The 27,021-nt window shown below is 42.1% G+C and overlaps 1 protein-coding gene across 1 annotated transcript in view; it reads left to right on the forward strand.

Annotated features, from left to right (window-relative positions):
- nav2a (neuron navigator 2a) overlaps positions 1-27,021 on the forward strand; it is a 218,394-nt gene continuing 191,373 nt past the window's right edge. Inside the window, exons 1-2 of the mRNA XM_034221341.1 lie at positions 1-87; positions 878-1,380. Of these exons, the coding sequence (XP_034077232.1) occupies positions 1,300-1,380 (81 nt within the window). The 5' untranslated portion in view covers positions 1-87; positions 878-1,299. The remainder of the gene's footprint in view (positions 88-877; positions 1,381-27,021) is intronic.

Consider the following 27,021-nt stretch of genomic DNA (forward strand, 5'->3'; position numbering starts at 1 on the left):
CGCTGCTCGCAGCCAGAGGAACGGACAGCACTGTGCACGAGGCAGGGACCATCTCCACCGGGAAGGTGAGGAACAGAGAAGTACGGGGTGAGCATCATTTTCTCACCACAGATACTCCTCTATAATGGGCATTTCTCCTCGCAGTTTATGTGTTGTTCTTTAATTTAGACAACAGAGTTTCCATAAAGCTCAGCGCAGCAGCCTATGAGGGCTCGCAGACTCTGCTGTAGGGAAGGGATGCTGCAGTAGCTGAAACCTTCGGCAAGCAATATTTCCCCAGGTTATAACTCCAGTTAATGTTTGTCTGTCGTCAAATGCATGTCGAGGAGCCGTGTTTGATACAATGTACAATTGCGTAACAGATAGCAAGTTTGTGACCACGCAAAAAGTTAGCTAGTGATTAGCGTTAGATATTTGTCACGGTGCACACCTGCAGCTATTAGCTGGCGGTCAGTTCGTCATTAGGCTACTGCCACGAAGGAACTATTTCCTACACGCAATAAATTCAACTTGTACCTCACAGCATTTGGACAGACCTTCTTTGCAAGTCAGGAGGAACTTTAAAATAATGAAAATATGTTTATGAGAGTTGGTTCATAGAGTGTAGTCTCTTTGCCTGCATGTGGGATGTCTGTATGAAACTGAATTTGTCTCTTTGACACCAATGCTTCAATGAACCTCTGTTTTTTCCCTCAACAAACGCACCTGTTTGCTGTCAGGATACAACAATTGACCTTTGAGTTACACCAGCTTTTACAAATCTGCCTTCTCTGGGCATTCGTTCTGCTTTTTTCTGTATTGGTAGTATGCATCTGCTGGAAAACTGAACTATTTTTGCTGCATTGAAACTGAAACCTGCACACACTTTCTCCCCCAGTGGCAGACAGATCCAATCTCGGGCAGGAGACATTCATGATGATCACATCCTCCAACAAGATCAGGTCTCTACGGCAGCAGTGATGGTTTTGGGAGAGAGATCCATTCTGGTTATCTCCGGTTCTGGTTCTCTGGCCTGATGCACCATCAGGCCAGCCCCTCGGGACCAAGAAAGAGAAACCATCAAGGAACAATATGACTGAGAGCAGGAGTGTAGCTGAGGCTGGATCCTCCCAGAGATTGGGTGTCCTTTTTTTAAGGAAGCAAAGTTGATGGACAGACAGTTTTTCCTATTTTTCTGGATTGGCGACAACTGGGAACCAACTGGGAAAGGGACTTGAATACTTTGAGCAGGTTGCCCGTTGTTCAAGTTGGATATTTTATCTGTGTGGAGAGCCTTAACAGTCACTCACTTATGGGAAGATGGAGGCAGGAGCAGAGGCTAGTCCACCACAGCACCAGAGGAGGAAACCTGTGCAGCACGGCTTGGAGGACCAGAAAAGGGTAAGTGAATGATCCTATTTTTCCCCCCAAATCTACCTGTCTGCTCACTGCTGTGGGATTGCTACCACTCTGGTGAGGCTGAGCAAGTGGACAAGCATTTTTCAGATGAAAAGTTTTTGAACGTTGACCGGTGAAGATGGATAGGTTGGTGCATTGGATATCAATCGGTAAAACAAAACTAATTCTACTTAACTTGATTTCAAAGCGGATATTGAAATAATCTTTCCTGGTACATATAAATATGTTTCTGATGTTTTTAAAACATATCCTGACTAAATGGTCCACAAGAAAAGATCAACACTATTTGTCTCATTGCAAAAAGAAAAGCACCTTTTCACTTTATAATTTCTCAAAGTCTTGGATGACATTGCATTGTGACCTAGTCTGACCTTCATTAGGAAAACCAACCCTGGTGTCAAAGGATGTATCGATTGTATCGATTCATAGTCAGAGAATCAGAGAAAGCATTAAGGCATCTGTGAAGTCTTCTTTGATGCTTTGTGGTTGTGTAGAATTACTTCAGCAGTCTGTGTTGAGATTGATGGAGTACTTGATACCGTGACTCATTTTCCCTGTTTGAGCTTAACTCTGCATTTTCCACATGATGTTGATGTAGTGCTTTTATTCTATGCAAACTTCATTGCTCTTGTTCCCCAGATTTGTGTTCATGGTTTGACTTCAGATGAAGGAACAAATGGTTGTACATTGGATACAAACTGGCAGCTCTTTGGGAGAGTGAACCCTTCAGGTACATTCATAAACCTGGCGTCCTCTTTTGCAGTAGTTCTGAATGAGCACACTTGGGAAATACAAGGTTTCTACACACTGAGACACACCCAGAGGAACATTGAACAGCCTTAATAAATGTCTCTGATTGAGAGCACATTAGTCTTCATTTGAATTCAGAGGCGGAATGTATTTCCTCTTGACGCCTTCAGTGCACGCTAGTTCACCCGCTAACGCTGATTACTATGTAACTTCCATGCTACATGAATTGCTCTGTTTACTGTGAATTTTAAAGCTAAGGCAGCAAAACATGGGGATCCTCAAATCCTCTGGGTTCATAAGGTCAGGGCTCTAGCTCAGCTGTAGTTTGGACAACTGATGGCATACAAGGTCACAGCATGCATGTTGAACTTTAGTTACTAAGTCTGGTTCTGTTTTGAGATGTTTTGGGGATTTATTGGACTTTACTCCCTTTGCTATACTGTAGGCATGCCAGGGATCAGATTTTGTAATAAGCTTGATTCCTTTTTCTCGTTTCTTTTTTTTCTTCCCTATCCTCCTCCTCCCGTAAATAATTGATTTGATCAGGTGTGTTGAATTAGTCACTTGGGATGACGTTGAACATGAATATGAATTGATGTGGCCAAAGCCCCAGCTGCTGTTTTCCAATTCTCCAGACTGTAGAGCTGCTCTCTCTCTCTCAACACTAAGTGACACACTGAGCAGCAAATTACTTTAAGGATTTATGCCTTGTGTTTGAATTCAGAATTCGGCATTAAACTCAATATTTATGAAATCCCACCCACAACTTTATTTTTTGGTTCTGCATTACTTCTACGGTAACCAGGCCTGATACAGTTTGTGAAGGGAGTTGTTGCCCTTTGCATGCTCGAAGAGTTATCAGTGGTGACATGTCTCGATTTCATTAGAGTCCTGAGTTGCACCTGCAAACGTGGTGGCGTTCATCCATCGGAGACCAGATGAGGCCAGACGCTCGCCGCACTCTGGGGATGAGAGGTTGTGCCAGACAGAGCCAACACTCACACACCCACCTTCCATCTTAATGGACATCAGACGACTTAAATAAATTGGAAGCACTGAGCCAGTAATGTGGACACACGGGTCTTCTATTGTTAGAGAATTACCTCAGGCATCCATGCAGCAAGGTTCAGTGTCCCCCGACAGTTACCTTGGCTGCGTGAGTTCAAGATCCTATGTGATAGTCGCCGCAGTAGGACGTAATTGGATTTTGTTCCCTTTGTAGATGCACTCCTCACATGTCGCCAGTTCTATATATGAATGTTCATTGAGTAACAATCATGGACCTACGTGGGAAAGCCGAGATCATTTGAGGATCATCAGAAATGTATTGTATTGCGGTGAATGTCGGCTGAGTGTTTGATGGAGCTGAACTGCAACCTCTCCGCCGTCCAGAAATCTGCCAATTTGTAGTCATTTGATATTCATTGAACTAGGATTCCATGAGATTGGATCTTCAGTGTTATGAATTGTCCAGCCGGAGACAAGAACAGATAAAGGATGCCCACTATGTACCTTCTTTTAGCTCGTATTTAAAGATGAGTATCACATGGGATGTAACCTTTTCAGAACGCGTTCGAAGCCTTCACCAACACACAATAAATCATTAAACTGAGGAGGAGGGGTATTTTCTTTTTTGTGACGGATGGTATCACTTCTGCATCCATGGAATAACAGCGTCAGAAGTTGAACGATTTGACCATTTGGTTCTAAAGAGTTACAGTATACTGGATGGAAAGGACTTTTTTGGAATCATAATGAAAAAACAATCTTATGACTTTAAATGTAATCACATTCAAAATCTAAGTAGAAGAACAAACAGGCAGGATTCAAGACCTTTTCTCCTTTCAACATTACAGTAGGGTATTCGTGTTAACCTCAAGAACAGAATGTTGTACATTTTAAAAGAGGTTGCCTTTTGAGTTTGCTAAAAGATTGTATTTCATGACAATAGAACTATCATGTTCATAGTTTTTGATTAATGCATTTTGCCTTCTCTAAATCACAGGTTTCTGTGAGCCCACGTATAACTATGTTGGAAATGTAAAAAGCCTGTGACCTCCAGGACTAGACAGGCATGCTGAACGTACTGGAGCTCAGTCCAATAAAAGGATCTGTGAGCTGATCTTTGATTACCGGTGCCTGAACAGCATGTTGGACATTGGCATATCCCTGCCTCCCATACAGCATGTTTCTTTTAGCACACACTAATGAAACACTGAATTCTTTTTTGATTGAGCTGCTGTTTGATTTATATCCTGACCTCACACTGAGTTGTTGTGGCTACAGTACAGATTTACAACACCAATGTCAAACCCAGGGCAGACAGTGTTTAAAGCTTTAAAGCTACATATGTGTTTTTTGAGTAAGCAGTGCTCACAATATTTGATTATCCACACTGTCAGAACTTAAACAAGTCTTTGTAATGCTGAGAAAATGCAAAGAACTCAAACAGCCAATCGAGCATGACTGAAAATATAAATAAAGACTGAGTTTGAAAGCAGATCTCAACCCTCTTCCCAATAGTGTCTGCTGGAGATGACGAAGGGCATTCTCAAGGTGAGGGAGAGCATTCTGTCAGGTCTCTATTATTGATTCAGCCCTTTGAAGATGAAAGGGAATATGACACTAATTGCTCAATCAGAACCATTGGAAATTATGTATTTATTTTCTCTCGTCAATTCTGACTGCTCATTAAGAAGCGTCCGATATGCTTGGTTGGGGTTCTGTAGGATAATGAGGTGTTTACAGTGGGAACGTGTGCCGCTGACTGCTCTGCTGCAGTCATTCTCTAACAGCTTCATAATTAGCACACTTGAGTGGAAAATCCTGCATGGCTTTGTTTGTTTCCTTCACAAAATGGACTTAATCCTGGACCTCTGGATACAGTTCATTCGGCTTTCCTTCACTTGGCTGCCAGGCTCTAGAGACTTCCAACCGTGGAATGGTCAGATGAGACATGATGGGTCACTGGCTTTTCAAACTTGTACTGAAAAAGAGCTTTGTTTGTTTAATTTTAATTGTTTATTGAATCAACACGTGCACGTCACATACAAATGAAATCCAGGGGGGAGTTTAACTTGGATAAATGTTTGCTTTGTTAGGAAGTTAGGAACTCCCTGATCACGTTCACACCTGGAAGATCTCCAGCACAACCACAGTCTGATCGGCCGGCCCCTGAGCAGCTCCCACTGGAGCTGTTGGGTTAAGTGCCTTGCTCAATGGTGTTAATGAGAGAGGGGCAATACCCCCAGTTGGCAGCAGGCTTAGCCTAGGCAGTAGCCCAGTCACCCATTTCCTTTGCTTCTTCCTTTGGCTCCTCCTGGGGGACTCCATTTGGATACGTTATCCCTCTAGCAGCAACATTTGGCTGGGACCCCCCCCCCTCTGTTGGACCAGAGTGGAAGATCTCCACAGGGAAGCGTAAAGGAGGCATCCTTATGCTTAACCACCTTCACTGGCTTCTTCCACTGCAAAGTCGCAGCGTCTCTACTCGGGATGCACCAATGTAAAATGTCTTTGGATACAGCTCTCAACACTCATGAAAGAGCTGTATACTTTTCATTTTTTTTTAACATCTTTAGAATATGATCACAACCAATAACAAATCATTTAAACTTGTTTATTCTTATCGTATGTTACCTAGTTAGCATTCTAACTTTTTATTTATGCATATTTTACTAATCACTCCCCTTTTAAACTGTTTTTTTTTTTTACTGTCCTAGAGTACACATTGGAATGATTTATTACTTTATTTTTTACAACTAGGCTAAATTAAATAGATATAGGTGTGCTCTCTCTCTCTCTCTCTCTCTCTCTCTCTCTCTCTCTCTCTCTCTCTCTCTCTCTCTCTCTCTCTCTCTCTCTCTCTCTCTCGCTCGCTCGCTCGCTCGCTCACAGAGGCTGTGTGCTCCTCCGTGGCGATGACTGCTTGCGTTAAAATAAATAAATAAACATAGTAGGGATGCACGATATTGGTTTTTTGAAACCAATACCGATAACTTCCTGCTTCTCAAGACCGATACCGATAACCGATAATAATATAATATATATATATATGAAATGTACCTGTAGTTTTTGCACACCTGGTGGTAAAAAAAAGACTAGTACTGAGCAAATGACATGAGCATTACTACTATGAACAAAACTAACCCTGGGGTCGTCTCTGGCAAACTTCTTGCCTTTTTCAAAAGCCTCGTCGATAGGTAAAAGCCCCGGTGCCTTTGCAGCTGGCTTTGGATTCACCGCTAGTTTAGCAGCACAGGCGTCTTCCTACGCTTTTAACACACCATCGTAGCGATGGCGATGTTTCAGGTGACTAATCAGGTTGGAAGTATTATAGCTCGTTGCCTTTTTCCCTCCTCGTGGAACTTCTGCATTGCATTTGTTAATACAAATAGCAAGCAAACTATCTAACTCTGAAACTTTGAAATAGTCCCATACTACCAACGACATGTTTGTTTACTGTCCTGGCTTCACGGCCGCACACCATTTACATCACAGCTAGGCATGAGTTAGGGAGCGCTGGATTTGTGAAAAACTCCCCTCTTCCTAAACCACTAATACAGGGGTAGGCAAGTAAGTTTGGCCTTGGGCCAATTTTTTGCTGAGCCACAAGATGGCGGGCCAGAACATAATCAAAGCCTAATTCAAGGAATTGATTTTGGTAAGAGGGCGCAGCGCCCCTATTCCCCGGTTCAGAAAAAACTCTATCGCTGATAGCCTCCCCATCAAGACTCTGATGCGCAGTCAGATCCGCTGATTGGTTCACTGATGATATAGGCGCCCAATCCAGAGCCTGTCTGGCTAGACCCGCCCAAAGAGAGGCTCGTCCTCTCTAGCCCCATTTCAGTCCCAAAGCCAGGGCTATTATCTGTATTTTAACAGACTTATCTTTTTAAATTGAGGTGTATTTATTGTTCTCTTCAAAGTTAATTTTTCTCTGAAATTTTAGGGAGGATGGTCCTCCCTTTCCTCAATGGACGAGCCTCCACTGAGTAAAGTAGAGTTACTAACTAGGTAGCAGTGTTATTTAACATACTTTTATTCTGATAAGTATTGTCAAGTTCTCTGGGTTTTTGGCATTTATTTGAGCGTTTGCCCATTTGAGAGGCTTGAGGGGCAACTGGAATCCTTTTTCCTTTTCTTTATTTCAACTTTTCAAGGACACATTAGGATTCTTTCAGGTTGAAAACCTTTAAAAAATACCAAAGGACAAAATAAATCAATTACAGCAGTTTTGCTTTGCAATTTAATATATTATAACCTAAATTAATCAGTAGCCAAGTATTTTACTCAAACTCAATGTATTTAATAGTTAAATAAGTACTTTAATTGACCTGGTTCCCCACAACCACACATTTGCCATATGTGACCCGCTCTATCGAAATCAATCGGAAGTCGCAACGGCTCATTTCAAAATAAACGTGGATTTGCGTAAAAAAATTGTTTTTCAGGGTTCGGGTGTTTTGTTTGATTTTAAATAAACAAAGTCTTGGCTTTCAGAATATGAAACTTTTATTTCCAAAATCACACGATAAATACATGTTTGAAGCTTGTAAAGGGAAGATGACAGCTCTCCCTCGCCACTCTGCTCTTCCACAGCGCCGCTTCCCCTCCCTCCGCTGACATTATGAATGTAAGCGGATATGTCGGGACAGAATTTATTTTACCGGACAAATTTAAAACTTACCGGTCATGTTTCAATAATAATAATAAGAATGTTGTAGCAAAGTTTCCGTTAGCAGGTAATTACCGGACTATGACCGGATATACTGATGTTTAAAACTCAGTTAATGGGAGTAATTTTTATATCGCTTCAGTTTATAATCGTTACAGATCGAAAAGTTCAGATTCATTTTTCAATAAATGATTCCACAAACAACATAATTATTACATTCAAACAAACTACTTATAGTAGATGAAGTAGGCTACATTATACAAAAGTTTACAATAACTTTGGATAATAACACGGGAGAAACGGATCCTCTCTTTTCCCCTCTCCCTCCCTCTCTCTCCTGACAGCCAGTCAGTTTCTCATGCAGCGCGCTAAACAGTGGGCGGGGCTTCAGGTGATTATGCAGCAGCTGATCTGATCTCTCTCTCAGGTCCGGTTATACTTCACTCACGTTTATGTCCATATCGAGCAGATCCAGCTCTTCTGATCGGCCTTTATAGAGAGCACCGATCAAACTATTAAGAGTGAATATCAGCCGATAATGACTGGATCGATCGGAGCATCCCTAATTATTACCAGACATTTTGACCAGCAGGTTTTTAATTTACCGGTTTTTAATGAATTTTACCAGATAAAAACCGGTAATTACCGGCTAACGGAAACCCTGATGTGCGGCTGTCGGTCCTATGTTGTAAAAAAATCAAAATAATATTTTATTTTTGATTCTCAAAATTACGGGCCAAATAGTATTGCTGGCGGGTCAACAATGGCCCGCGGGCCGCCTGTTGCCGACCCATGCACTAATACCACAGTACTGGCAAAACGGGAGGAGCCGAGGGAAAAACAAGCGCCCCTCATCCCAATCCACCCACAACGCAGTATTTTTTTCTTTTTTTTACCCAAAAAATATATTGTATATTATCGGGGCTATTAATACTTTTATCGGGTTTATCGGGATGACGTCATAATTCCTAATATCGGACCGCTAATTATCGGGCCGATAATTATCGTGCACCACTAAAACATAGGCCTATTTGTAAAGTGGGGGGACACAAACGGGATTTCGAAAAGTGTCACGGTTAAACTCCTTAAGAAGTGGAGAGGTGCCGCTCCACCAGTGGCGGCCGGCCCATAGGGGCGCTAGGGGCGCCGACCCCCCTCTTCCCACATGTTTGATTGTCATTAAATGATTAAAAAAAAATAAAAAATTATATAGTTGGTATCAGTAAAATGTACAATCTACAATAATATAATGATCGTATTCAGACTTATCAGTAACTTTAGACATTGTAAAACAATTTTAAAACGAGAAAGTTACTGATAAGTCACATGTTTCCTGCCTGGATACACGCAGCGTGTATCATTACCCTCTCTCGTCTGGGCGGTAGAAAGGAGCCCTCAGCCAGAGCAGCAGCAGCCAACACATTGCTGTCTGTTGCTATCTGTAAACTATGCTGCCGAAACATAATTTCAGCCAATCAGCGTCGTCAGATCTGATGGTTACAGGGCGGCAATTTCAGCGCCCGATGCAGTCTGAGTTGTTTGGACTCGTATCAAAGGTGACGCTACAGTCAGTAGTTGATGAGGATGGCTGCGTCTGCAGGTGGAGACTCCAGGTGCTAGTGGATCGCCGGAGCTGCAGATTAACATTTACATGCTTTTGTAGTTGTAAGGGCAATGCCTGTAGCACCATGGAGCATATGTGTGGGCTGGACCTGTATTTTACAGGAAAAGATTGAGCAGAGGGTCGAGTTGTCGATTCTTGTTAAGTTTTCTGTGACTCCTCACCCTCTCAGACTTTGAGTTGCGCGCGCTGCTACGCACTACCATGGAAACTAGGGATGCTCCGATCGATCGGTCACCGATCGATATCGGCCGATACTCACTCTCTACCGATCGATCGGTGCTCTCTAAACATGCCGATCGCATGACGTAAAATACATGACACTTTTCTCTGTGTGCGGCAAAACAAGCTCTCCAAAATGGCTTCACCGGTCTGGCATTATTTTAAGGTGTCCGAAAAAGACAGTAAAATAGCGGAATGCAACGTGTGTGAAGCAGAAATCCTGCAGCTCCGCCCGCCGGACCGGTAAGCGGGACGAAACACACAAGAGTTAGACCTAACACACTTAGCTATTTTATCTACCTCTGGAACAAGCTAAACTAGTTATTATAAATATATTTATTCTTCACTGTCGGGTCACTCATTACTAGATCAGTGAGCTGCATGAGATACTGACAGGCTGTCAGGAGAGAGAGAGAGGGGGGGGGGGGAGGGAGAGAGGAAAAGAGAGCGCTTCCGCTCATTTCTCCCGTGTTATTATCCAAAGTGAATGTAAACTTGAATAATGTACATCATTTGAATGTAATAATTAAGTTGATTGTTGTTTGTGGAAGCTCCAGTGAATGAGCCCCATTAACTGAGTTTAAACATCACTTTAAATGGAAGATTTAAAGTGATGTTTAAATCTTCCATTTAGGCCCCGCCCACTCGATCGGATCGGCGATCGGTATCGGCCGATACTGATTCCGGCGATCGGCGATCGGCCCCGACATTGGCGATCGGAGCATCCCTAATGGAAACCAAACAATGGTGTAGCTGTATTAAAGTCCGAGTGGAAACAGTCGTGAGTAAATCTGATTTAGTCAGAAATCGCGAGAAATGCGGGAGAGATATGACCACGGGAGGAAACCGGGAGAGGGCGCACGCACACACACACACACTCACTCACTCACTCACTCACTCACACACTCACACACTCACACACACACTAGTGTTGTCACAATACCAAGTCAAGAATTGCGATTCCGATTCTTTTTCGATACTTTTCTTAAAAAAAGGGAAACAGTCTTAAATGTAATTATTGTGCTTTATTTCACACCAGAACCATAACCATAACACAAACTTTTAAACAATGAGAACAATAAACAAAATAAATGACAAGAATTCACATTAAATAAAATAAAACTTTTTTGTTTTATAAAATATAATTTGTTTTATATTTTATTAACATGTACAGTAATATAAATAATTATTGACAAAATGTATATTGCAGATGTTAGCCACATTGGTAAGTTAGCTAAAAAGATAGCCATATTAGACAGTTATCATTGCCATTAATTGCCTCGTCAAACTACGAAAACGTTCGTTTGTCACAAAATAAATTACACTTGTTTGACTTAGATCTGAGGGCATGGGATTGAGCATGATGTAATTATGTTATCTATCACATTCGCTAACTTGTCCGTCTTTAAATTCTTTAAACAGCTCTGGATTCCGGTCGGCGGGGTGCTTAGTCAAGTCTGATGTGTTGGCTCCCTTGGTTTGCAGGGATCTAAAACATTTCTCACAGACAGGCCTCGTGGTGTCCGTAGGCTTGCCCTCACTGTCAGAGATATCGCTCAAATACTTCCACATTTCGCTTCTGGCGTCTTTTTTGTCAACAAGCCGAGGCGCAGCGGCAGCTGCACTCCCACTTGCAGCCATGCTTCTCGTTTTCTCACATGCTCTGGCAGCTAGCGCATGGCCGCGTGCACGAGAGAGGGGAGGGACTTAGAACGTGCTTGAGAGGGGCGGGACTGCAGGCACGGCTGCAGTGCAGGGAGTGGAAGCAGAGCGCTGAACACACACGGCTCTTATTAAAACGGCGCTTTCTCACCGGAGTACTTTCCCCCGTCATTCTTAAAGTACCGATACTAATGAAACGGAGGAATCGTACCGTTTTTAACGGCAGGGTATCGCGGTACCTTTCAAGTATCGGTACACCGTGCAACACTGACACACACACACTCACTCACTCACTCACTCACTCACTCACTCACTCACTCACACACTCACACATTCTCTCTCATATATAATGATCGTATTCAGTCTCCTGATTTTAAATGGGAATTAAATCATTTCAGTGTTCCCAAAGCACCAGTGTTCTGTAGTTTGTGTGGGCCTACTGTACTGTTGCACAGTTTATACTGTAGAAACTATGTCCAGGACAAGGTATTTGGAAGTTTTGGAAGATTCATAGCTAACGTCACTGAAGATTATGGATTATCTCATATTTTTAAGCCTCAATTTCCCCCCCCCCCCCCCCCCCTCTCTAACATCACCAGAAGTCATCATTTAAGGGGTCATTTCTCAAAATGTTCTTCCAGGGGAGGATCCCCCCGGACCCCCCTAGTATGGTTTGGTCACCATTTCCATAGCCCCACCCAAAATATTTTCCACCAGCCGCCTCTGCGCTCCACATTGCTTTTCTTCCCGACTGCAACGCTGTTGTGTGTGTGTGTGTGAGAGCGTTTCACATGTGTGTATGAGAGATTTTTACATATGTCTGTAAATGATTTTGGTATCAGTTGTGTGTGTGAGCAGGCTCGGATTGACCATCGGGAGATTCGGGACTTTTCCCGGTGGGCCGCTGCCGTTGGTGGGCTGCTGCCGTTGGTGGGCTGCTGCCGTTGGTGGGCTGTTGCCGTTGGTGGGCTGCTGCCTTCGGTGGGCTCCTAGCTCTGGCATAGGTGGGCCGTGGACTTTCCCAGCGTGTCTTCTAAAAGGTGTTATTTGAACAAAACATATTTGTCTAAGGCAATCTTTCAGCCAAGAAAAAGATCGGGGCAGTGATATAGATCATTCTTTTTCAGACAATCTCTTAATGCTGAAACGTATATCTATCTCAGTTGTATCAAATAACTATTGTGCTCGTAAAAATAGAAAAGTATTTCCTTTTTTTTTTTAATACAGACTCCCCTCCATTTAGCCAAACATATGGTAGAGGTCATTGTGGCCGTGCCCTCCCTAGGCTGCCAACCTGTTCATTAGGACTACAACATCTGTGCTAACCAGCACTCAAGATTGCTGCAGTCGGTGCCCGCTTTACTGTATTCTCTTAAACAAGCTAACAAATAGTACCTTTTTGACCACTTGCCATGATCATTTGTTGCAGAATTGATTTGAATAATGTCCCATCCCTTTGCTCTCAGAGAAAACTAATGCTGGATTATAAGCCCACGCTGAGACAATCATTAGACCTGGTGTTTCCCGCCCCAAAATCATCTGTTATGTTGATCTGTTTCCTAGAAGATGAGTGACTGGAGGGGGGATTTTGTCATTGACAGTTTGATTGATTGCACGTGCCAGCCGCCCTGCACCGCTGGTAACTGAAACTAATTGGATGTAATATCAGAGAGATAGGACATTGTAATGACAAATGAGCAACCTTGTGAGATTATTTACAACCTATTGCAGACTTTATCCCCCTTAACAGTTGCTCCTCTCCAGCCCCTGACTGAATCCCTGTGATAAGCGATTACCATCTTTGGTGTTCATAGAGCCTCGCTCTTAATATCTGATTTAGCTCAGGTACACTGTAGCTGAAGCAGACATAAACCATTTCCCTTTTCAAGAGAGTTTCAGTTAACCAATAAAGAATCAGAAGCAGGTTCTTGCACTTTGTGATAGTGAAAATCTTAATATCATGATTTGTGTTTTGCAAGTAGGCTCTTCTAGGGACCGGCTAAGCTTTTCTGAAAATCCAGGCAGCTGCAGAGGAGAGACCAGGGATTTGTTTTGGTGAAGGACTGTGTTTACCCACTCATGCAGCACTGACGAGCACTGGGGCTCAGGGGTTTGGATTGGGGAAAGGGAGGAGGGGTCAGTCAGTGGAGGTGGGATCAGGCATAGCTCTGATGTTGGGGGTGGGGAGGATGCTGCACTCAGGATGCTGCTTGGCCCTCAAGAGCCATCTGGTCTTCACCCTCTCCTCGCGCCTTCAGGGAGGATGAAGGACAGGTGGCAGGGGCTGGTGGGATGGACTGGACTTTGGCTATGGGGGCATGTGATTGGCTAGATGGGCCCCCTGAAACATGGACCCCTTACATACCAAATGCCTGCTCAGCTTCGTGTCAGGAAGGAAATCCTTTATGACCCTGGAACGAAATATTTTTCCTTCAATCTGAATTTTAGGATCATTTTTGGTCTTTTGTCGGACAAATTACAGGATTTTGATGTGGTTCAATTTAGTTTGTACCAAACAGATGGTGTCATAGTTAAGGAAATGAAAGATATTTACATAAAGAATTATGACTTCACACCACATAAGCTGATATGAAAAGAAAAATAGCTTAATCTTTGCAAAGTAAGAAGTCACCAATTGCAATGACATATACATTTCTCGAAAAACTTCAGCATGACCTCAGCTTAAATCATCTAACAAAGATAAAGAACCATATTTTCAGTAGGGGTATATTTTTGTATATGTGTGACAGCTCGAGTCTATATTGCCGATGACATTCTGTTGTCAGTTTCACACCCAGCTGGGTGTGTGATTGTCCGGCTGTCCTGACTCGCACAACTTTGTAATCCCTGTCTGGGGGGTCAGTGGGCAGGATCCGGTTCAGTCCGGTTCAGGGGAGGTGCTCAGCTGAAGAACAGGTGCTTCAGCTCACTCCTGTGGCGATGGGATTTCCTCTCTGATTCGGCCATTATATCAATATTCACATAGAGAAACACAAACCCATTTGTTATCATTAATCAATCCAGCATGTTGCTCTGAATTTGGAACAGTGTTTGGTTTAATTTGAGTGAATAATGAATTTGTAATTACAGCTGAAAACCAGCATTTCTCATATCTGGGGAGAGTTGAAATGTAATGCTTTCTACCTCCTATCAGACATAAACTCTGCTATCACTTTTACTGTTGAATTATTTTCCCTCTTAGCAGTTATTTTGTATGGGTTCTTGCCAGTGGATATATTTCATATTATTAGATATGCTTTCTTTTCACTTCAAGCTCATAAAAACATATACAATCATTGTGCAGCACCTGTTCACATAGCTTTAGGCTCAGAATGTACATGCATGTGACTGGAATAGTTATAAACAGGAAGGTAAGATTCTAGCGGTGTGTTACTGATTGGGTGTGAACACCATCTCCCTCAGACTGGCATCTATTATACTGGAGGTGAGCTGTTTTTGCTTCATTGGCTTAATGAGAGTCCACTTTGGCCGTTGTCCTAGAAAGACTGGGATAGATAGGATGGAGAGGGTTTGGGCGTGTGTTTAAGAGTGGTTGCCCCAGCTTCTCTACCTTGTGTATCTTCAATCCCTTGCCCTGGAATTTAATTTTACACATCAGGAATTTTGCAAGTGATAAGGAGGGATGAAGAGTAAAAAAGGTGCTGTATTTCATCTGTAGCTGTCACACACACACACACACGCATAAAAGCACACACTTGGAGAGGACTTGTAGGAGAAGGCTGTGGACAAAAGGAAAGTGGATGAGAGGGAGCATGGACAAGCTTCTTCTATCAGCCCCCTTTGTTAGAAGAAATAGAGATTTCTGCCATGTGTGTTGTTCATTGAAGTATTCCTGGACGGTGTTTGCCTGCAGGCTATGAGAAACACAATTGGCACTGTGAGGTTGAACAATGGTTCCGAGGGGACGTGGGGCCTGTTTTTTCCAGAAGGGAAATTGTGTTTTTCTTCTAGGTGTTGCTCAAAAATGTATTTACTTTCATAATTTATTTTTTCTGTGGCCATGTTTTTAATATCTGTTTCATATCAGACCAAGTGTAAGGTTTGCCTGTGTGAACGCAATCCAAACCTTCTGAAAAATGAAACTATGTAACAAACTTGCGTCTGCGCACGAATGAAGCGGACCATTAGGTGTGAATGCGACCTTAGAGTCCGAAGGTATACACAGATACGATATGTACTCGCAAGTGTTAATTGGATTTGTCTTTCAGAATTCTAAGCCATTCCTTTGTAGTCCCTGTGTTGGTATGTAGCTTCCATGAGATGATTTGTGAGATGATTTATTTGCGATCCCATGGGGGATTAGACCTCAATTGTTCTTTTATCTTTCTGAATTAAAAAGTCCTGTGTTTTAATTCATGGCACATTTTTCCCCACCACATTTTCAACCAGTTTTCATCTCAGTGGGTTACCCGCTGAACATGAAGTGATGAATCAGACAATGATTTCCTGTCTCCAATACCTTCCCCCAGCCTCTCTCCACCTTCTCAGACTCCACTGTTGCTTCTGCATCTTATTGCACTCTCCAGGAAATGTGCAAACGAGTCAGTGGTGTTGATCTGAAGAATAAATACCTTCTACTAGGGCTGCTCAATTAATCACATTTTAATCGCGATTACGATTATGGCTTGCAGCGATTACAAAAACAACATAATCGAAATAAAACCATTATTTTTTTATTATTATTATGACTTTTTTTTTTTCAGTTGAATTATACTTAAAGTTCAGGGTAATCAACTGTTCAAAACATACTGTTCACATTTTTTTTCTCCAATAAATGGATGTTTTCAAAGTCAATGAATAATCACATTTAATAATCGTGATATCAATTATTGACCCAAATAATCCAGATTATGATTTTTGCCATAATCGAGCAGCCCTAACTTCTACCCTATGCAGGTGGGAAGGAACTAATTATGGCTGCTTGTTTCTGTACTCGTGGAATGATGCTTGCTTGTTTAATTTTAGATAACCGTATCTCTTAAACAGTTTGATATTTGGATCCATTTTCAGCTGCTTGAGATGTGTAGTGCTGGATTATTCATTCTTTAGGCAACCAGCTGATTTGCAAATGGTGAGTGTTGTTTTGTGTCAGGCTGTTGCACCCTGACAGTGTTTGTATTCAGTTGTACGAGTAGTGGCTCATTTGTGGGGATACTAAAGAGATATCATATTTGTATCACAGTGGGCCAGGATGTGTTGAGGAAATGGAGTTTCTGTCCCCAGGGGACCATGTTAGGTCCCCCTGAAGGCTGCTGGGTGCTGCCTCAGCACTTCTTTGTAGGGCAGTGCTGCAGACATGGGGCTTCAGTAATTGAGCTATTTAATTCCTGGGAGGGCACTAATCCTGGCGTTAGAACAGATGTTTTTCATGTGACTCTGTCTATAGCAAAGACAAAATCAATGTTAATAAAGGGCAGCTGGGATGACAGGCAGGTCAGGGGTCTATTTGGAAAGGAAGGGGGTCCTCGGTAGTTCATTATGTCTATGGTACAAGAAAATGTATGATCAACATTTGTTGTATTTTATTGTTAACATTGTGTGTTTTCAAGTATTTAGGCCCTATTCCATCTAATATCTACCAAAAAAGGATTTCAATTGATTACATTTTGCAACTGTTGCACATTATTCGGGCTCAGGCCGTTTGTGAATAAATCCCCATATTGCTGGTTATATTTTAAATACAGATGGTACACATATTTTGCTTTAGTTTTTTTTGCATCAAGTTAAATGCACTGAATGCTTAGAAGGAATAAATATCCAAGAAGTTGATCAACAAACCCTAAAGAAATCAAGAAATAAGGGTTCCATGTCTTCTTTTTCGAGCATAATGCACATTACATGTCATATAATTAGAGCTATTATTTTAAATGGTTTCTAAGTGAAACATATATTTTTTTGTTTTTGTACAAATGGATCGATGTTAAATAGTTTTAGGAACTTTGACATTAGTGTATTTCGTGCATTCTTTGGGTTGAATAAGTCCAACATTACCTACATATCCTCACATCTTATTTATAATGGACACCCTAGTACCTACAATGTGAACTGTTTCAAAAATCCAATGTAGTGTTGCACGGTGTACCGATACTTGAAAGGTACCGCGATACCCTGCCGTTAAAAACGGTACGATTCCTCCGTTTCATTAGTATCGGTACTTTAAGAATAACGGGGAAAAGTACTCCGGTGAGAAAGCGCCGTTTAATAAGAGCCGTGTGTGTTCAGCGCTCTGCTTCCACTCCCTGCACTGCAGCCGTGCCTGCAGTCCCGCCCCTCTCAAACACGCTCTAAGTCCCTCCCCTCTCTCGTGCACGCGGCCACGCTCTAGCTGCCAGAGCATGTGAGAAAGCGAGAAGCATGGCTGGAAGTGGGAGTGCAACTGCCGCTGCGCCTCGGCTTGTTGACAAAAAAGACGCTAGAAGCGGAAAACAAAAAAGTTGTTTATAGATGATGCTTAATTGTATTTAATACAAATTCTAGTAATTTATTTAATTTATTGTTCTCATTGTTTAAAAGTTTGTGTTATGGTTCTGGTGTGAAATAAAGCACAATAATTACATTTACTTTTTTAAGAAAAGTATAGAAAAATAATCGGAATCGCAATTCTTGACTTGGTATCTAAACCAAAATGTTGGTATCGTGACAACACTAATCCAATGTAACAAACATGTTGAGTATAAAACATAAATAATCAAAGAACCTTTTAGGGGGTTGGTCTTTGAGCCCACAGGTTTAAGATTTTGTAAGATGATCCTCGTTGCTTCCTTTTCATGGATCATCCCATCATTGATCAACAGCTTGACAGATGAGACCATCAGTGCTTCATTCTGGCCTCAATCTTGCATCGTGATGTATGCGGCTCACAATCGTTAACAACTCTCAAGACACAGTGCAGATAATCCAGAATGTCAAAACTGGTGTGGGTTGTTAACTTGTGATGCTAATTAGTCGAAGGTCCTGTTTTAGGTGAAGTGAGACAAGGCAGTTGCAAGGGTCAGTCCAGGACACAGGGGGGACATATGGAAGCCTTGGAATCCAGGGGTCAACCTTTATTGAATAATACCACATATCTGGCCACACATTTTAAACATTCTGCCCTCTGACAGACCAGGGCATGTGAAAGAATAGGTACACCCTATAGCAACACGCACAAGCACACACACACACACCAGCTTACCAGGGTCACCACAAGGCTGTATCCCTGTTCCAGACCACCACCCTCCCTCCTCCTCCCCCTTTCTAGTATCACTTACAAACATAATCAATACAGGCTCTCTGCTGTTATTGATCCAGGTACGGTGTATACACAGCTGCTGAGCCCAGACTGTGGCCTCCTGCCTGGAATCAAGGACCCAGAAAAGGACACTTGATCACCCGCACCTGGTTCTCCCAAGCCATCTCTAAGATGTGTTGAGACAGACATCAAAGCACTTGATTTATACAAGGACAATGACTCTATTACTCTCATTTACAATATAATGAAGTGTGCGCTTAAATAATAACACCATAGATTACTGGCCTTTACCTAGCCATTGAAATGGCAGCATTTCTCTTGCTTGATAGGGGATACATTGTGTCCATTACTTTGGAGTGAGGAATGTTAATGCAATTCGAACCATTTACAAGAAAAAGTATAGATGAATTGGTATAATTGGATGGATGTTGACTTCCAATGCTCAATTGGCTCCCACTTTCAGTCTTATTTGTTCTTAATTGGCATTAACACTGAAGAAGATAAAGTCCATCCTGCACGACAGGAGCAGTTTGTCAAATTAATGAGCTGCTGAAATGGAGTTTTGTGCAAGTGCCAAATATATAAAATAATGTAGGGTTCCACACTTTAATGAAGGGCCACCTACTTAACTTAACTATTTTGTATATTACAATTCAGTACAATAACACATTCATCAATGCCAGTTTATAACATTAATGTGTTGCCTTGATGGCAGTATGCTACGCTACCGAATCTGACATTAGTGTTTAGTAGTCGGCTCAGTATATCTGTGTGTAAATTGAGCATCCAGTTACAGGTTAAACTGAAATTAGTGTTCTACACAGATTGCTGTCTTTGTTCAGAACAACACAAGCAAGTATACATACAAGAAAAGCCTGTTGAACAATGTAGAGAAAACGGTGGTCATTCTGTCAATTGCTATGCTACTGCCCCATATTTGCTTGTATTTAGGGACATATGTGACATAAAAAGAAAAAATGATGCAAAGTAAATTTTAAAGTTATTTTTTTAATAAGGTTTGGTCTAAATAAATCAAACTGTAGGCGGGATCACTCTGTGTCTGATGGTTGCCTGAAGGTTCTTGCGTAGGATTGAATATTGCCCGGAGGATCTGAAAGCAGATTTGCCGGTAATGACAGCAGAACGTAAACGCATCCTGGGAATTAAATTACCTTTAATTGTACCCTCCTCGTCTGGGCATATTCCCCTCTGTCAGAACCAATCAGTATAATCAAATGAAATCATATATGATGCGGTTTCCTCTGATTGATTCACGCATGGATTGGCTGGTTGCCGTGGCATAATTAAATTGTTGCAATGACCTGCAAAACTGTGAATTGTCAGTATTTTAGATGGGGTATTGATATTCATTTGTTTAGGGGACCTGAGGTGATGAGCTATTGTGGAGAGTCATGCTTTTGACAGATCAGAACTGAAACCAGGATTATTGGAAATGATTGGGTCATGTAGGGGTTCGGTAGGGATGAATGGTGACAGGATGCATGTTATAACATTGTGTTTGAGGTGTTGCAGGGGAAGGATACATCACTGGCTCCAATCCACACAGGGTAACCCCAGAGACTTGGAGTTAAATCCGTACATCAGCAGATGGGGCATTTCTTTGCGTTTCTAAAACGTATATATTTTTTAAATGTTGCAAATCCACAAACAACAAAGTGAAACGGGGAAAAGAGCCACAAAAACCCTAAGACTAAGTAACACTAAGTAGAGATGTCCCGATCCGATCACGTGATCGGGGATCGGAGCCGATCACGTGATTTTCAAAAGATCGGAATCGGGAGAAAAAAGTTTAGGTTTAAAATGACACAACATCATGTATGTGTTGCTTCTTTTGGGCTTGTTTTCAGACCTGGTTGCTTATTTCTCTCAAATCTGGCAACAGAGTGGGCGCAGTGTCTAATAGTAGCAGTAAGCTAACGAGAGGCTACGTTCAGCTGGTGACTCGGGAGTCGGGACAGAGAAAATGTCAGGAGTTTGGAAGTATTATAAAATCGAAAGTGAAGGCAGTGTAACAGCCAGATGCAATGTTTGCAAGAAGGAGGTTCCGCGTGGTGGAAAGAACAGAGCTACGTTCAACACGACCAATCTAATACGCCACCTGAGAAACCAACACCAACAACAACACGACGAGTACACAGCGGCCACTCAGGTAACGGCACTGAAACAACCGACACTTTCAGAGACTTTTAAAAGGAAAGAGAAACTGCCCCAGAACGGTGAAAAGGCCAAACAAATAACAGCCAAGATAGCTGAATTCATCGCGTTGGATGACCAGCCGTTATCTGTTACCTTTTTTTTCTCTTAATACATTGCATACAGATCGGATCGGGAAAAATCGGTATCGGCAGATTGTCAAAATCAAATGATCGGAATCGGAGCGGGAGCAAAAAAAGGTGATCGGGACATCCCTAACACTAAGTAACACTTGTGCTTCTGTTGGCTAGCGCTCCAACACATGTGATAGGCGAAGGTTAAATTGTTAGTCGTTGACCAATCACAACAGAGCCGGCCAGTTGTACCAACATCAATGCAGTCCCTTCCTTGCCTTTTTTAACACATTGCTTTTTTTCGTTTAAAAGCTGAGTGTCACTGTGGAGCCGTTTCAGGCTTTATTTGATTTTTACTGTCGTGTCAGGTCAGATTATGTGTTTCACCTTGCATCACAATGTTATTATAGTGGTATGATCGGATTAAAGTGGCAAACAAGACAAAAAGTGTTTCCCATTCAAAGCCCCACATACACACAGTCACACACACACACGCACACGCACACGCACACACACACACACACATCTGTGTGTTAGGGTGGTAGTTCCCATCATTTTTGAAGGCAGAGGTGCTACAGCACTACAGCAGGGGTCACCCGACATTGAGCCCAAGGACGTCTCAGTAATGTAATCTCAGCCGTTAATAGTACTCTGAGGGGGAGTGTAATAGCCCAAGAGTGGGAAAGCACTGTAACCCGATAGTGGCTACTTATATACACCACAGGGCATTTGTGGTACACAAACACACACCCTGAAACACATCTTTTCCTTTATCTATGTTGTCAGTGCTTTACAGAACTGCTCTTTGAACAACCTTACAATCATCTCATTAGAAAACACTTTAGTCAAGGAAGATGCTTTAAGCCTTTAACCTTTCATTCTGATTTGACATTCAGAGGTACCAGGAGTGTGAGTGTGTTCATCTAAACAGTGATCACAGTCAGTAGGGATCGATAAGGAGCGGATACAGGCTCTAATCAATACCCATCAGAGTTCCGCTGATCAAATATTTATCCAGGAAGAGAGAGGGGAATAGACTCCCTGTCTGTCTGCCTATTGACAGTTTTCTTCTCCAGGTCTGTCTGCACCAATCTGTCTTTGTAATAGGAGTCAACCTCAGGGCCCTTAATGCCAGTTCACACTGAGATGCTTCACTCAGGAGAAATGCCTTTTTAACTCTTTGTCCTGTTAGTTTGTTAGAGACTGCGACTCATGTGGCACTCGTGTTGAGTTGGGGCAGAGCAGCACTGTGATTTTATGTGCCTGTGCCAGAGGTGACAAAAGTTGAAAATATTTAATCTTTTGAGAAGATGCGTCCTGAATTGCCTGCCCAAACTGCGGCTGGAAACCAATGAGTGACAGCTTCTGGAAAAACAATCAGTTCTCCTGTCTTTCTTTTTCAATGTGGTCGCTCGTAACTGTCGTCTCGCTCAGTTTTCCACTCTGTCTTAGCAGGGGTGTGGATGTGCTCAGACATTTGATCAGTCTGAAAGTGGAATAAGTATTTCAGAAGATCAGATATGGAGGTCTGCAGGTGCATATATACAGGTGTCAAAATGGGCAGAGCAAACTCTTTTCTCCACCATCTTAAAAAGACAACAATCACTTAATGTACAGAACAGGCTGACACCAAAAGGCTCTGATCACCCCAATTCAATTTTTATAGCTGTTACCAGCAGCTTTAAAGGTTGCTTGGTTGTTCCACAAAAACAATCCCCACTCGTTGGCACCCTAAAAGGCTGACATTTGAAATGAAGATCAAGTGAAGGTGTACGTTTGTTTTCGTGAAAAGTAGCAAAAAGGGCAGTGAGAGTGGACAGTAACCAAAAGGCTGAACGGATTCACATACAATGGCTGAGCAGTTTATCTCAGACATGCACTGCATTGTGTGTGAAAGCAATATTTGTGGATTAAGTGAAAGGGACTTTGTTTCTGGGAAGAGATGATACTGCTTTGTCATTTTTAAGTGTAGTATTTAAAGCTGTGACCACCACAAACAAAACATATTTGCAACATAGTCAAATATGAATCTCAAGCATGTCTCCACCTTAAATCGAATTCATTTGTATGAACTACTTCCCTATATAAAGCTTCTCTGTTCTCATGCACAGCCATCTACAGCTCTGAGCTGTCAGGCAGAGACGAACACATTAGCAGCTCCTCCTCAAACAAGATCAATCCAAAACACACAGGAATACGGCATGTCAAAACATGTTAATTTATTGGCTGTTGGGCGCCTTGTCTCCCCATCTCTCTTGTCTCCCCATCTCTCTTGTCTCCCCATCTCTCTTGTCTCCTTCGCTGGGGGGAAAAGGATTACTCGAAAATCCGAGGCTGGGAATGTGGGTCGAGGTGATTACAGGACTGCTCCGTTACCCTGATTGCGTTAACAGTGAATGTTTTTCTGTGTTTTTCTGCCCACTCTTCCACCATCTCCAGCAGGTTTAATGCTATTTGAGTTGTCTGGTTCAGGGGGTTAATTTACTGCCTGTGTTCTCCCTCCCATTGAGCTTCTGCTTCCAGCTGTTTCGGCTATTGGCACACAGCTCTTAACGCTCTTACACCGGCCCTCCCTGGCTCGCTGAACTGTGGAGATTGCAGAATGTAGTGGTGAGGGGAAGGGGTGCTGCAGGAGGCGGTGCCAGTTGGCTGAAGCAGCGAGAAAGTGAGGGTTTTTCACTAAGGAGACCCCCTGTAGCTGCAGTGATAACAGAGTGATAGTGTGTGCCTCGGAGGAAGAGGAGCCGGTACCTTGATGCAGTGTTGAGCAGCAGATAAGACGCACACTCCGACACATAAAAGCAGCATGTTTTGGAGATGTGTGTGTTTGAAATGGTTGAGTAGTTCGACAGCAGAAGTGTGGAACATACAGCCTTGGAATGTGTACAAAAATGGTGTGTGTGTGTGTGTTCCATTGAACAGAAAAAGCAACATCCCTGCTGATTTTAATAAATAATATAATTTTCCACTCTTCATTTACCGTGCCTCATGTGTCCATCTTCTTTTACTACAAGCTAATATATTGCCTCCATCTAAAATAATCCAATTTGCATAAGCAGTTTTTGATAAGTATGTATTATTAAACAATTGGCTTATCACAGAGTCTATCTGCATTAGAAGCTGGAGAAAAGGTACCATATTGTACTAATTGGATTGTTTTATGTGCATCTGTGTTGGTGCAGTGTTATAGATGACTCTCAGAAAAGGCCTTCCTTAAATCTTCTGCCCTTCTATTCCAGCTGCTTCCTCTCCAACATCTGCTCTGCCTCAGTGGTTTTAACTGCAGAGCTGAATCCTGCTGGTAACTCTGTAACAAAACACAATCAGTCTCTCTCTACGTCCCTCACTTTCTCTCCCTCTGTCTCTCACTCTGGAAATCTTTCAGTTCAAAGTGGAGGCTTACATCCATCACTGTGAGGTATAACGGTTGTTTATGATGGAGGCTCAATTTATATTTCAAGTTGACACAGGTTGTTGTGTTAGGCCGTAAAGTAAGGATGGTCTTAACAGCTCAAATTGATTTGTTTGAATGTCTAGCTGTATTAGGTTTTTGGTATCTCTTTGAATTCAAGATACGACATGATATCACAGGAAACCAAACCATTGCTAACTGTGGACCTATTATTGCTTCAGAGATTACACCTTGTGCTGTTATTGACACACCAACAGATCATATGTCACGTGTGACATTATTCTCTGTGGGTCATTTTGTATCGTCTCAGCCTAGAAATTACATTTTTCTAGCTGCGAAGGTGCAGATTATTTTTAACTTGGCCAATTAGGCTAAGCTTATTTTCCGTGTTAAACCACATAAGCATATTTGTTTCTATCATAACTGCAGAAGCACACAGGAATAATTTTTAAGTTGCAGAGATTCATGGGGTACCTACTGAGTACCCACAGATTGTGTTTCTGTTTGGATCCTTAAATCAAGGTCAGCCTGGGCTCCGCACCTGCCAAAAATGTTGCCTCATCCAGAATGAAAATGAGGCTGTTTGGTTGTTGCATATCTTAATTTAGACTACTGTAAGCACTTTTGATTAAAGGTTAACTTGGATATAGGACCCAAGCCTGCAGGCAGCTATTTCTGCAGTTTTTAAATGATGCAGTATTCACAGCAGAGGACTTTGCTTTAACTGTTTGTGTGTATGTTTATATGCATGTATGCATGTACGAGCTTCTGTGTGTGCATGCATTTGTACAGTATATGATCGGTTGATGTGACATAAAAGAAAAAGCCCATTTATCACAACATGTTCTGGAACCTTCAAGGGTCAGCCCGCTGTCCACGTCTTCTCTAATGAAGAACACAGTTGGGCCAATCAGAGCTCACTTCCAATGAGGCGGCCCCAACTGCCAGCCAATGAATTGCGCAAGGTTCAGCAGAGCGACGGGCAAAATTGATGAGAGGAGTAAGTCCTAGTGAAGGATCACCATAAGCTGCCTGAGATAACACTACGCCGGAGCCGAGAAACACTCAGCTCCATTGAAATACAATAAAGCCTGCACCATATCTCACTGTTGGGCGATGGGTGATAACAGTCCTATAGTGGAGCATGGGAAATAGCCCATTGAAATGCAGTGTGAAATACAGCACCTCCAGAGCTATACATGTAGACCAATGGAAATGTGATGTGTGAATACAAGTGTTTTTGCAATATTACCTTTTGGTCCTCACTATTCTTTAAAAGGAATGAGCTGCTGAGACCATTTGTTAAATTGCGGCTGTAAAGGTGCTACTGTGAGCAGAATACAAATGACAGTTTAGCTCCACAGTTCACTCCGAGGGCACATTGACACTCACTCAGTGTTTTTAGAAACCGTTTATCCACCAAGTCCTTCTCCAGTAGAGCTTTGACACAGTTGGCAATCTCTTATTTAAAACCAGTTACAGAAAACACTGGTTGTTTAATGATAGTCTACTTCTCTTCTTCATTTCTTTATATCTTTGTAGTTTTTGGTTTTATACAGTATTTCTGTTCTGATACTCTGCACTTCTCCTTTACCTCCATTTACTGTAAACTCTACATGCGCCACACATGGAATTACAAATTGAAAGGAGTTTTTTCTGGCGGTAAAAGTCCCACACATTTTCTGCATAGACAATGATAGGTGACCTAGAGTGGGAGCCCTTTTAATGTTTACATGGGCATGAAATGATCCTGGTTGAATCACCAGTGAAAAGGTTGTGCAAATGTTTGAAAATAGCTGGTTCTTAAATTAAAAACCGGTGCAGAACAGACGCATTTTGATGAGAAAGCTCAATTTTTCAAGCCGTTTAGGAAAATGTTGATATCATCGACAAAGAAGAAAACAAGTCTATTCAGTCTGCAAGAGTAAGCCCCCACTCTGCTTCGATTTTCTCGGTTTTTGTATGTTATTTTCCCTTTAAAAATCGACAGTACAATTATTAGAGGATGTTTTACGTTGTACAGATTTTACAGCCCAAGATTCTGATCATCATTTTTCTTGAATCTCAATCTCTACATGTATGGCAGCCATTCCATTCCAGTGTCTGTCGAATTCCAACGCAGAGAAATGTTGTCAGTAGTTTATAGAATAACAATAAAAAACATTAACTTTACTCAAACACACACCTATAAATAGTAAAACCAGAGAAACTGATAATGTTGCAGTGGTCTCTTAATTGTCTCCAGAGCTGTAGATATGCTTGACTTGAAACATGAAAACATCTAAAATTCATGTTTACGAGGAGGATGATCTCGACATCTGGAAGCCAGGAGTTCTTCATGCTCTGTAAGCGTAACAAAATGAAGATGAATCCATTGTCCTTAAATTACAATGACTGGGGCTCAATTGGTTTTGACTGCCAAGCATTTTCTGGTTTGCTTTGACATGATTAATGACTGCTGGTTTGTGGGCTTTGACCATGATAATTCAAGCGTTGCATCTCTTATCTAATCAACCCACCAAGATGCTAGTCTGGACAAAGGTGTCGGTCACAGAAAGAACATCTCAAAGTCTTTTGTTTGTTGACTGCTAGAAGTGTGTCAGGACTCAGGAGAGCAAACTCCAGTAACCGTTTCCTCACAGAAACTTGTCCTCATTTTACAAGGGCTTTCTAGGTGAAGGCTTAACAGGCATTTCAAATGAGACCTGGATAGATCAGTCTCTCTGCCCCATTTGTTTT

This window comes from Gymnodraco acuticeps, unplaced genomic scaffold (assembly GCF_902827175.1).
Source record: "Gymnodraco acuticeps unplaced genomic scaffold, fGymAcu1.1, whole genome shotgun sequence".
In the NCBI taxonomy this organism is placed as follows: Eukaryota; Metazoa; Chordata; class Actinopteri; order Perciformes; family Bathydraconidae; genus Gymnodraco; species Gymnodraco acuticeps.